At 43.0% G+C, this 12,982-nt stretch overlaps 1 protein-coding gene across 3 annotated transcripts in view; it reads right to left on the bottom strand.

The window, feature by feature from the left end:
- The window catches only part of EVL (Enah/Vasp-like), a 157,301-nt gene that overhangs the window by 57,057 nt on the left and 87,262 nt on the right, over nucleotides 1–12,982 (bottom strand). For all 3 annotated transcript variants that reach the window (XM_056347057.1, XM_056347058.1, XM_056347056.1), the window contains exon 3: nucleotides 12,101–12,278. In XM_056347057.1, coding sequence (XP_056203032.1) covers nucleotides 12,101–12,278 — 178 coding nt within the window. The remainder of the gene's footprint in view (nucleotides 1–12,100; nucleotides 12,279–12,982) is intronic.

Here is a 12,982-nt window from a genome sequence, read left to right as displayed (position 1 = left end):
GGTAAACTGAGGTCTCTCTCAGAGGGTATCAGTCCTACCCACCATGAAATACTGGCTCTCTGGCCCAGGTACAAGGACTAGTTTCTAGCCAACACCGTCTAGTCTGACAGTCACAGGTGCTTTCTCAGAGGATTCAGAAGTGTCTGGTTAAACCACAGGGATACCTGCAGCCGGTACACTTAGGGGGTTCACTGCTTCAGAGGCAGGTGAAGAAATGAAGCACTGATTTGCAGACACACAGAGGAGGATGCTTCTTCACCTGTCTAAGCCAGGGTAGAACTACAGGCATTGAGCATATACTTGTGCCAGCACAAGCAATGTGGCTGGAAGGCCATCATCTGCCACACAGCTCTGGGATCTCACCAACCAGAACTGAAAGATAAAGGGCCAGTCCTGAATTTCTTGGGCCCCAAACTGTCATTTCAGTAAGATTCTGGGGAGATGAAGAAGAGCACAAGATGCATCTCTCGGGCAAGATTTGGTCAAGAGTGGAAAGCTGGGGTCATATAAGCACTTGATTCTCTCCCTTGGCATAGAGGACAGGCTTGCATCAAAGCAGAGCAAACCCAGCCCAATAACTACCGTTATTTTCCTTACATTTAGGGAACGAAGCAGGCTTACATTTCTCCCTTCCACCGCCGCGCCCGCGAGCTGTACCAGCCCCGCGCTGCAGGGCACAGGCGGCACCGTGCGCGCCGCTTCCCGTGCGCCGCAGGGACCGCCAGGGGGCGCCAAGGCAGCGGGCCGCGGGGGACCCCCGGGAACGGCAGCGGGAGAGCCCCCGGCACAGCCCCCGGGAACGCCGGCACAGCGCCCGGGAACGCCGGCACAGCGCCCGGGAACGGCAGCGGGAGAGCCCCCGGGAACGGCAGCGGGAGAGCCCCCGGCACAGCCCCCGGGAACGCCGGCACAGCCCCCGGGAACGGCAGCGGGAGAGCCCCCAGCACAGCCCCCGGGAACGGCAGCGGGAGAGCCCCCGGCACAGCCCCCGGGAACGCCAGCGGCCGCGGCATATCTGGCCGACGGTGGCAGCCTGGCAGGGCCTGGCGTTTTTACCAGCAGAACCGGAGCAGATGTTTAAATGCGCCTTCAGGAGCCGAATCACGCTGCCTTGCCCTTAGCTGGGCACGTCCGAGTATTCAGGCCCGGTGCTTCGCGACCTAAACCCACCTGCTAGCGGATGGCTGCCGTCCTGAGCCACGGGACAACCCGCGATGGCTCCATTTTGTCACCGCTGCGGTTTGCTCCATGCTCTCCCCCCCTAGGTGAGCTCTCCTCCTGCCCTGGGGTGGGAAGGAAACTATAGTTACTGTAGACCAGATGCCTAGCACTTGCATGGCTGAAGTTCAGTTAAATGAATCCCATTTTCAGCTGTATTGCTTCGTTGGGATTATGGAAAAATGACAAGTCATCGCCAGAAGGGTCTGAGATTCTGCTTGTAGAATGCCACACAACCTGGAGCTTTTGGGTCCCTGACTTGGTGAAAAAGAAGATGCTGGATGACCACACGGACTCATCTAAGAAGGCAATTAATAGACTTTGTGTGAGCTCCCCGAGGATTACCAGCCAGCAGCAGAAGCTGCTCTACATGCTCTGCTGGCAGCAGCATATGGCGATTCACCAGCACCTGGAATTAAGCAGCAGACTTTCCCCTTGCTGTGCCCTGCCTCCTCAGCCGCACCACAGACCGTCCCCACGTCACTCCCTGGTCCCAAACCCTGTGTGTTTTGACCAGGAACATGTTTTTAGCGAACATTGTACATGCAGTAAACCATGGAACATAACAAAAGCAGAATTAAAAAAAACAAATTCAAAACACTTATCCATTTTATTTTGATTACTTGTGAAAAATCCCCTTGGCCCAGCAACTTGTTCCTGACTTGTATCTATTCACGTGTGAATCTCTACACGAGTTCACTTCTGGTATAAAATCCAAAAATTTCCATGTACGAAGACCATCTGCTTGGAGAACCTGGGCAGTTGGAGAAGTGATAATCTGATGTGCATTGTTCGTGTGAACACACACATACGAACACGCACAACACGTATTCCTGTGAGTTCTCACAAACTGTCCCAGGGAAATCCATGAAGCATCACTAAAAATATAGCTTATGCACATTAGTTTCCAAGTCCCTAATTTGTCATTATTAAACTAGAGGTTTAATTATTATTGTAGTTATTAATTAATTATAGCATAATGAGAAAAAATTAATCTATTAAATATAAAGTTAAATAGCAAAATTGTCATGAACTAAAGAAGGGTTCTTAGCTGCAATCCTTTATGGTCAGTGACAAGAAAGAGAGGAAAAATAAGGTGAATTTTGCCTAGAAGTGCCTGCTGGAGACACCTAAAATACATAACCGACTGTCCCAGGAGCATGTTACCGTTCCTTGACCCCACAGACAACCCAGCTCAGGTACAAACCCCAGCACTACAGATACCTACATTTCTGCTTCTGTTAACAGAAGGACCGTGGTCACGCAGTTATTACTTGTTTGGGGTGGGATCACAGCTAGAGGACCGTATGAATCATTGTGTAGAGACAAACTATTACATGGTCTCGCTCTTAGCTGGGAATTCTGAAAGTCTACTAAGTAAAAAAACAGAACCAACTTTCTTGCAACTATTCGGTCAACTAATAACCCAAACCTATCTTAATCCTTACACATTTGTGTATCTCATCTCAAGTTAATCACTGATATAAATTAGCTAGTACCCAACAATCACATAGGGTGCCCATGAATAGTATGTAATTGGCAGGGGAGGTGGGAGGGGAGCAGACTAACACTAGAATTAGACATCGTCGTCATCATCATTATCAGAAGGCACCATTTCTGCAAGGTGATTCAAAATGAATACAACATATATTCCTGTGTTATGTATATTCGGATACTTATTAATGCTGTAGAAAGCTGGAGATGTCACTTTCCATACAACCTCTTGCAAGTTTCTACAGTTTACTTTTGCAAAAGCAAATAGCATTTGCAGGAGCACAACAGCATCGTAAAAATCAATTGGCTTTGGCTGATTCAGATTAGGAATTCCTATCAGTAGTTATCACTCTCTGCAAATCTAGATCTGTGTAACTGCCATCATGGCATGCTGCCTGGTCATTTTTTTCTTTTCAGACTGAGGGCAGCCCTTACAGTATTCAAAATAGTTTATTAATTTTCAATATCCTTTCTCCTCTTTTCTTCTAGTGAGAAAAATTTCCCAGAATGTTCTTTTCAACTTAATCTATGACATTATATATTATGAATTATACCAGTATTTGGCTTTAAAAACTGTGAATCTATCCAAAGAGCGGGGTGAGATGTCAGTGTTAGTGTACAGAGGTAAACAGAGCATGGTTCTGCGTGGAATTAGAGCACCTCTAACTCATGCAGGGTCTGAAAAGGAAGACAAACTGCCTTAAAAAAACAATTCTTGTTCTGACACAAATGAAGTCATGTTATTTTAGGGACTACCCCAGGACACCAAATAGCAAAGCATTTTAAGAATCACAGAAAATGAACGCAAAATTGAAAGAATATTGAAAAATCAAATCTCTTCCAAGGAGCAATTTCTCTTTCACTGAGAGAAATCAGATACCCAATCAATAAATAAATGGCCCATAGCCCATAGACTATTACTGTGAGCAAACCAAAATGCACCGAGACTCAACACGCCAAGGTATGGCATTGGAAAAGGTAGAGAGAAAAATACTGTTCTCATTACAAAAAGCCATTTGCTCTTCATATGCTTCAGATTTATGAAGAACTGTGGACTTTGAGCACAGACTATGGGCTTATGCAGAAGGTAAGAAAGCAGACTGGGGTGTAAACCCACCCCTCTGCTCATTGCCTGTGCAGAGTAGAGGGGCAGAGCCCACTGCCCCCCACCCCACGAGCTGTGCCTGCAGGGTGCTAGCAGTGCACTGGGATAGGCTGGTGGCTGGTGCTCCTCCTGCCGCATCCCTTGGGAGAGGAGAGGATGCAGAGGAGGGAGAGTGACACAGAGCTGCTTCTGAGTCACAGCAGCTCCTGGGGCAAGGTAGCTTTTGTGCTTCTGTGGCTCGAGGCTGAGCTCCACTCACAGCTGTGGCTTGACACAGGACATGATGTACATATATATAGTCCAGACTAATCCCCGAAAAGGAGCCCTCACCAGATGAAGAGTTATATTCAGCCAGCAAACACACTATAAACGGTCTCCAAGTGAATATTGGGCAAAATCTGGCCTATGCCGCTTGCACATAAATTACTGGACTTCTTAAATTTTGATTATTACTTTCTTTTTCAAAGCTAATATATTGTTCTGCCACTTACTGTAGTCTAGTGAAAAAGCCATATTGCATCTCCTGCCATTGAGCTCTGGGAACTTTTTCAGTTTGCAACAGTTTCAGAAAAACAAGGGTTTGAGGGCAATGGTGCTAGGGAATCTTGCTAGCAGAAGTCTTTGCTTTCAGCGTGTGTGAGTCTCTTAAATCTCTCAACAATTTTCTCCCCGCACAGTTTCCTTCATGAATTTTTTCATTCAGTGCAGAAAAATTCAGCACAGCAAAAAACAACAGTGAGAGACTCAAGAGCCATCAGATTTGTTATGCTCTTCAAAGAACAGAGGAACCTTTTGTTGTTCTAGACATGCGACAGCAGCTCCAACACTGCTGCTGCTCTATGCGGGGATATAATAGTCCTGCAGAAAAGTGGCTAAGATGCGTACAAGCAACATGCCATGGGTTTTTATTAGCATAACACTGGGAGAGCACTTCACTGCCCTGGAAAACTTTCTGCTGTGGATCCCTACCATCTGGGGAACTGAAAAACTGAATTGAAAAAAATGACGTCTACTTCTATAGAGCAGAATAATTAAATAACAGTTTGATATTTCCTGGCAGATGAATAATGGCAATGATATTTACAGTTCTAACACTGAAAGGAGCCTGTAATCCTAGTTTATCCATTCACAAGTTAAGCAATTCACCTCCTGTACTCCAGTCCTGTACTCCAGTCAGCTGGAGCCAAGCTAATGCAGAAGGTTAACCAGTTTTATTGCTGCTTCTGGCTGGGCCAACTTCCAGCCCTTGTTTTAAACATGTTTCTCTTAATGTGAACTCAACTTATGAAGTGTACTCAAGTTCCTTGAAATATTATATATCCACCTCAGGAAACCAAGGTTAACCTGAGAAGCGGGCACTTGAGCAGTTTTACAGGTAATAGGAAGTTTGCAAGGAAAGTGCCCATAATTCCAGGAAGGAGAAGTGTTGGTTGTTTTGGAAACATGGGCAATTGGGCTTGTATGAGGACTGTCATCCCCATCAGCACAGTAAGAAAGAGCCTTGGGAACAAGACAAGTGCTACTACAGCCTGAGCTAATGTTTTTCAGCTGGAGTCACAAAGGGACTCCTGCCCTCACAGGGTCAGGCAGAGACAGGACCCACTGAACATGCGGTGGGCACTGGCTGGGGAGTACCCTTCACTGGTTGCTCAAGAAAAAAGCCTCACACCTAGCTTGCTGGGTGACAGCTCATCTCTGTCCACTTTGCAAAGGAAGGAATTTATTCCTATAGTAAGCAATATACTAAAAGATTATTTACAAGTTAAGTGGATTTTTCTGGAACAGTTTCACTGATAAAGCAATGCAGCAGACAAAAGGACAAAGCTCATCATCTTACTTGAATTTTCCCTCTCTCTTCATTGACTTATAAAGCACAGCAAGTGAAATCAGAAACTGCCCTATCTGCAAAGCATTTCTGAACAACTAAAGTTCATATTGAAACTGGGGCAGGCATGAGGCTGGAAATACTGTGAAATGTCTTTCTTTAAACCTTTCCTTGGTGCTTTTGGAAAATGTCACTTGGGAAAGATTTATTTCCCTGGGAAAGCTTTGCTTTTTAAAGAAGCAAAAGCTTCTAGTAATTTTAACGCACGCCCAATTAACCATTGCCTGTGGGTTGCTGTTTTGGCTAGCGCTAGGTGTCTGACCACATGGATCATATTTACACTAGTAAGTTTAAGCTTTTGTTATTCACAGGTTCTCTATGCCTACATTATAAATAGGAACAACTTCTGGGATGATATGGTTAAAAGACCTGCAGCAGAATGGCATGTTTACCATCCTGCAATGCCCACATAACACGAGGTTACATGAATTTTTAAATGTTATTAGCACAATAAAAAGCACAATGTGCATAGAATATACCATCTTAGGGGTTTATAATCTGCACCAACATACCTGATAGTGTGGGAAACAAGGCCACAGTGCAGTATGTGAAGCGCCTCGCATGGGGGACAGATCTCTTTACACCAGCACGGTTTTGGAACCAGCTGGCTGCAAGTGGGCATTGTGTTCTGTGGCAGGTCCACTCCATTATTGATGAGTTATTTTATGTATTATGCAGTACTGTAATGAAGATGCAGTATGTCCTCTGTGGTGCTGGGAAGTCTTGGGGCAATATTACCAAATAAAACAGTCACTGCATTGTAGATGATGAATACAGCTGACTGACTTTCCCAGCAGTTATGCTTTAGTGCCACTGAAATACCAAGAGATGCAAGACTAGTTGGAAAAATTCTAATGAAAAAATGAACTGAATATAACATTACAGAATGCTATTAAAAAAAACCACCTGTGTAGCCTTTCATCTGAAATCCCGTGCATCATGACCTTCACACACATGGACAGAAACCTTGCAAATACTTAGGGTATCTAACTAGGAGAGAGAATGTATGCTATATACTACCAGTTTATCTGCTGTTTAATAAATCAATGCTTTACCCTTCTATTTCTCCCCTTATTTTGGAGGGCTCAAAGTGCTTTCCAAGGAACTTCCTCCCAGCAAAAAAAACCACAGTCACTTCTGGATGAGGATAAGAGCAGAATGACTGAAGGAATGGAAAAAGATCTCAAACTCTGAAGAACTTCATCAAATCCAACTTATGGGAAAGGGGGCTGGAGAAACCATGGAGGAAAAGAAAAGTCAGCAGATGTGCTAATCAGCAGAGGAGCAAGGAGCAATCCTTCTGACTGGCAAAATGTCCCTGCACAGTTAAAGCTGGGTCTGTGAAGCTCCGTGTCAGAAGGCACAGGGCTGAACTCTGCCATATATCCATATACCTGTATCGTGTGGTCTGTAAGGCTTTCTTACAAGAAAAAAAAATAATAATCACTATTCATTTTGTTCAAACCTCTCCCCGGTTATTTCATGCTTTCCTCCAACTTCGTCCTTTTTAGTCAGGTAAGGCAGCTGACCTCTGTAACTATGACTGACTGCAACAAGCCCTCTGCATAAGGCCTTCCAGCACATGGTGTCTAGGCTTAGGAGATATGATTTTCTTGCATTTTAAGTCAACAATAACTGTCCAAGTCCCCAGGGCAAAGACATCAAAACGAAAGCAAAAGCCTGTAATATGCTAGATTCACTGCACCGTAGGCAGCTGTCACCAGCAGGCTGCACAGATCAGACTCTCAATTCTTCTCCAAGAGGTACCAAGTCTTTAAGCCATGGAAGCCCAAGACACCCTCAGAGCTGGTCACGCCAAGCCACAAAGCCAAGCCACTGCCTCCTTCTGCAGCATGGAAGCATGCAGGTGCCATCAGCGACAAGCAGGCAAGCAAGAACAGTGTTCTTGAGCAAATAAGAACATTCACTCAAATGAGTGAATTGAGCAAATAAGGAAGGAAAGAAATGAAGCCATTACTTTGCTTGTCCCTAACAATTTGGGGAGCAAGAAAATAGTCTCATTCACTTTCTCAGGGAAGTATAACTGCTCGCTGGGAGAAGCACTGAGTGTACAGGCTCTGTTAAGCCCTGCAGAAAGAGTTACCTCCTTGGGCACCACTAGCTTTCCTACAAAATTATACCAGGAAAGGACTTGCCCATTTTAGCTTACTGATATCCTTACCTTATGTCCTGCTTCAATAACCATGCTGTGCTGCCACCAGTCATTGAATTTGTTAAATCTAAAAGGATGTAAGCTCTGAAGAACATGAACCTTGAACCTTGCCTTTAACAAACATCAAACAGCCTGTGAGCAGGATCCATGCAAAATGCTTTTTGTTGCAGTATCCCTGGGCAAGAAGGGGTGATGCTCTGTTCCCAGTGAAATCTGGCTAGAGGTGACAAGCTAAGGTGGTGACACTCCTTGCATCAGGTAACCTATGCCAGTAAAAGGTCTGGCTTCACAAAGTGGACACCCATGAAGAAAAATGATTTAATGGGAAGTCATCTGTCATACTAATGTTCTTAGTAAATGACACCATTAAAGAACTGTAAGCAAGAGATTGGTAATGAGCAAGTCAATGTTATCATTTGCTCTCATTTCACAGGCTGGCTCAGAACCAACTCTTCATTTTTTATTGTAAAGGAGAACAGATTAAAGAGATGTATAAGGAAATCAAAGTAATTAGGCATGTAAACAAGCTGGCAGGTAAACAGTTGTGATTCAGTGAGGCAACTGTCAACCTCTAAAGGAAGGAAGGTACCCATTTGTATTATTATTTTCTTTTTTTGTCTTTTTTTATATAATTTCAGATTACTCCTAACACAATCATTAGCATCCTTACAACACACAAGACTGAGCTGTGTTCAGCTCTGACACCACAAGGCTTGCTTTACCCCACCCTGAGGACACACAGTGGGAGAAGCTCCCGTCACACCACTGAGAATTGGGCCATGCGTAAGGTGGCCAGCACTCCCTGTGCTTGAGCGTGAGTTCATCCACTGCAGAAATAAGACTAGACAGCAAATTTACAATACGGCTTGGCTTTTCTCCCAACTTTCCCAAACCTCAGGATGTCAGAATCCTGGGAAGAATCCCTCCACAAGGATGATCTTGACATGCTGGATGTAGGATCTGATTCAGCCCATTTAACCATAGGCATTTAATGAAAACACTCGGTTTAGTTTTCACTAATGCCCCATGTTATCAGCACAGAGACGTCAGTGCCTGTGGTGAATGATCTTGGGTATCGTAGTGTCTCTCATGAAGAAGTGGGATAGTACAGTAATTGTCAATCCTAGTTCATAGTTTTATATTCATTTGAAGTGACTCATTCAGTTGAAAGTCAACACTGCCTAAAAATTATTTCCAACTCCCCAAAACACGGACTGCTATAATTCTTTTAAACTAATTCAACTTAATTCACCATTCAGAAACCCACACCATTGCTTTGAGACTAAGAGTAGTTATTTTCCCAAATGTTACAGCACCCTGATTCCACGCCTGCTGAAGATACGATGCAGTCTCAGATTTCCTGCTGTAGTTTACCACGATTAATTTTAGTCTATGCAAGTGGGCGGTAGAACAAAGGGAGAAGCAGTCATGGAAGCCAGAATCTGTATCCAACTCCGGGAAGATTAGCAGTACCTAAATACAATCATGTCTCAGCAGGGAATATATGAAACAAGTAAACATTAAAACCAGCACATCTCAAGTAGTGAGAGTAGCGTATCCCAAACAGTAACGCCAGCAGATAGGGTATTCTGTACTATGAACGTGCCAAAGGGAACCTCTGTTTCACTCTCTGGTTTTGGTTGAGGATTTTATTAGTGTGTGAGCAGTTCTGTGCGTACAAATGCACTCCTTAAAGCTGTCATCCATCTGCCTAAGCACGTGAGCAAGTTTTAATACATGGATGCGTAGATATAATAAATACATTTTTTTCCCTAATGATTTTTCCATATGAAAAAGCAAACCCTAATGTAGCATGTAGGCAGCAGAATGGATGGAGTATGCAGGCAGTGGATATGCCTGAAAAGATAAACAGATACGTTTGTGTGAATTCCTATTTACATTAATTAATGCCTGCAAAAGCTTATGTGCTATATAAGCCTAGAAAAGCAGATCTGAAAAAACATTTTACACCTTATATCCATTATGTACTTTTGCTGTCAACTCACATGCTGAGATCATTGCAATAACTGGGAAACTTATAAAAGTCCTCAATATAATCTATTATCAATTTGTAGCTAATACAATTTTAAGGAGAAGTATTTATAGAAATAAATTTTGTAATTAAAAAAAACTATAGAAATGAATATTTTGGGAATTTGTTTTACAGAATCATAGCATCAGATTTTTTTTTAAAAAAACACATAAGCTGAAATTCCCTTTAAACCAAATCTCAGGTTTTGACAAGCTCATCTGTAAAGAATGGGACAATTGGCAATCTTTGAAACTTTAAGGACTTTATGTATATATCTCTCATATTTTTCCCTATATGAGAGAAAAGGGGTTGTTGAAGACTGAATGTTTACCAGGAAATTTTTTTTACTAGAGAAGAAAGTAAGAATTTTTTTCATCTGTGACCCAATTCATGTCTGTCTATGTGACAACTACAAACTTTAAATGCAAGCTCTTCATCATGGGCTGGATCTTATGTCTGTAAAGCATCTAACACACTTTGGTGTGCTAAGTAAATGAATAAAAGAATACCCCCCAAAATGCAAATCATTATTTGCTGTATATTCATGAACTTCTCAGAAATCTAATAGGCTTGTCAAGTATTCAGAAATAACTTTCTTAAAAATATTTGTTGTTCTTTGCTAGGTGTAGCTAACATAATTTAAGTATCCACTTTAAGATAGTCTCTTTCATTTTAGCCTAAGAGCAAAAAATTCTCATTTTGAGACTCATGTTTCCACAAGGCACCTCCCTGGAACCACCTCAAAATCTTACAAAACCCCCACTCCCTTTGACATGAAGATACAGATGGAAAAAAAAAGCCCCCAGTATTAAGGGCTTTCAGAAGAAAGGCAGACTCATCATAGATATTAAACCAGTCACTACATCAAGACCATAGTACAAGTATCCAAATTTTGGAGTCTTGTCTGGTGGTCTAACAGGGTTGAGCATATAAAAGCAGCCAAAGAGCTCTGTACTCTTCAGGCTTGCATGAGTTTAGGACTGGTGAGAGCACGCCAGAGTTCCTCCTAAAGTCTCCTGCTGTAGGACAGCTAGAGCTGAAAAAGCTCAAGCTGAAGAAGGCAGAATTCAGTCCTCAATACTTCTAAATATATCTCAGAATTTAAAGACATTTCTTGATTTTTGATGACTTCTGCATTTGTCAGCTTAATAGGATGAACAGAACTAGCAAAAGAAAAAATACAAACTTTGCATTTGTCAGCTTAATAGGATGAATAAAAATAGTAAAAGAAAAAATATGAACTTTCATATTATAAATACACCTTTTAGTTAAACATATTTATGTATTGAAGGTTGTCAGGAGACAACCTCTCTCTAGACAGCTGTTGTCCATCGCGAGTGAACACTGCAGGGAAACCTGGACAGCAGCAAGTGATGTAAACCTTGACTCACTGTGCTTTCAAATGGAAAACAGGGCTGTGGTGTGTATTTTGTAGGAAAAAAGGACACCACACAAGGATTGCTTTCTGTTCCCAGCCAGGAGCTGCAGAGAGGTCATATGCATTTAACTGAGGGTAGGACTTCATCCAGAGACCACAAACCAGAAACTGGTTCCATTGACAAACCAGGACTTTATTTTGGGCCCTCGTCAAGCTACTGCAATGAAAATTTCACAGAACAGTGAACTTCACCACAGACTTCAACTGCAGTCAATACAGAACTGAAAAACAACATTAGTCAATGTCCAGAGTACAAGGCTTTGCATTTCACCTTATGGAATAACCAGGATGCCACACACTCCTCTTTTTGAAAGCTGGCCCACAAGCCAACGGCTGTAGCTGAAACCTAACACACTGGAAATACCAACTCCAAGTTCTACCTTATAAAGTGTTGCTAATTTTACTCTAGCTTCTGTTTATTTAAAGTTATATTCTGCCACCTTACATGTAACACAACGCAAACACAGATCCACATAAATCAGTGGGGCCACCTGCCTGCCGAGACATTCTCAAATAACTATTGATTTTCTATCATGAGTTAAGGCACTGTGAAAAATTAGAAGGAAGGTGAATAAAACATGAAAACATGTACGATGCATACCACAGCAAATGCTCATCTAAAAGCTGTCTACCAAAGACCAACTTTTTTTATTATAACAAGGTTTATAATGGCATACTATCCAATAAAACTGCACTACGTGATTGATAACAGGCATTGTCACAGATTAATAAGAGCGTAGTGGCTGCTAATTTACCTCCATCTTGTGAGTTCATGATATTCAGAGCAAACAGCATTGCATTGGAGAACGTGGTAGCCTCTTCTTTGCTTGCAAAATTCAAGCCATAGACCTGCCGTGCATCGCGCCATTGATGAAAGGTGGGTGTTGCTTGATTGTACTTCAGTCCTTTCACAATTGAGTAATTAATCACTACCTGTGATTTGAAAGAGAGGGGCAAAGATTAAAAATAGTTTTGTTTTCAGTGGGGAAAAAAACCCAACCCTTTGGTAAAGGTTAATTAAATTGGTAGAGGCAATTCATACAGCAGCTCCTACAGGGCTGTATGGTAAGGCAGTGTGTGTTTCAGTGACAGAAGATGCACAGCTGGGGGTGGGATTTACAACAGTTCAACTCGGCCTCAGGGACTTGCAAGCTAGTTTTGCAAAACCTGTTACCTGCTCATGTTTTCTACAGCACCTCCTCAGGATACAGCTGTGCAGATACTGCAGACAGATGTCAGGAGCCAGTGCCAGCAGCTGTTGCCATCTTTTGGGGGATGATCGTGCACAACTGTCAGAAAAAGAGCCAGGCAGAGCTCTGGGCGCTAACCCTACACTACAGCAGATAGATGTTCGACTCATTGCACTGGCTCTGCTTTTCTCCTCCCATGCACCTGATCACCACCAGCTTCTTATGCTGAGAGAGTTTTTTCTCTACAATCAGATAGGCAATGACAAAATCAGACAACCAAGTATTTCCTCTCCCAGCTCCTGCCTTCCTGTACGTAATTTCCAGGTAAGGTGTGATTGCAGCAGAAGGGTGTTTCTGTGTGTTTTGATTTAATCAGCTAAATACAATGCCCCATTTACCCTTGGGCAGGGCACGGGGGACACGCAGCTGCACAGTATGCCTGGGGTC

This window comes from Falco biarmicus, chromosome 7, assembly GCF_023638135.1.
Source record: "Falco biarmicus isolate bFalBia1 chromosome 7, bFalBia1.pri, whole genome shotgun sequence".
Classification (NCBI taxonomy): domain Eukaryota; kingdom Metazoa; phylum Chordata; class Aves; order Falconiformes; family Falconidae; genus Falco; species Falco biarmicus.
Note: the sequence above shows the minus strand (reverse complement) of the source record. Positions and strands in the feature narration are given on the sequence as shown.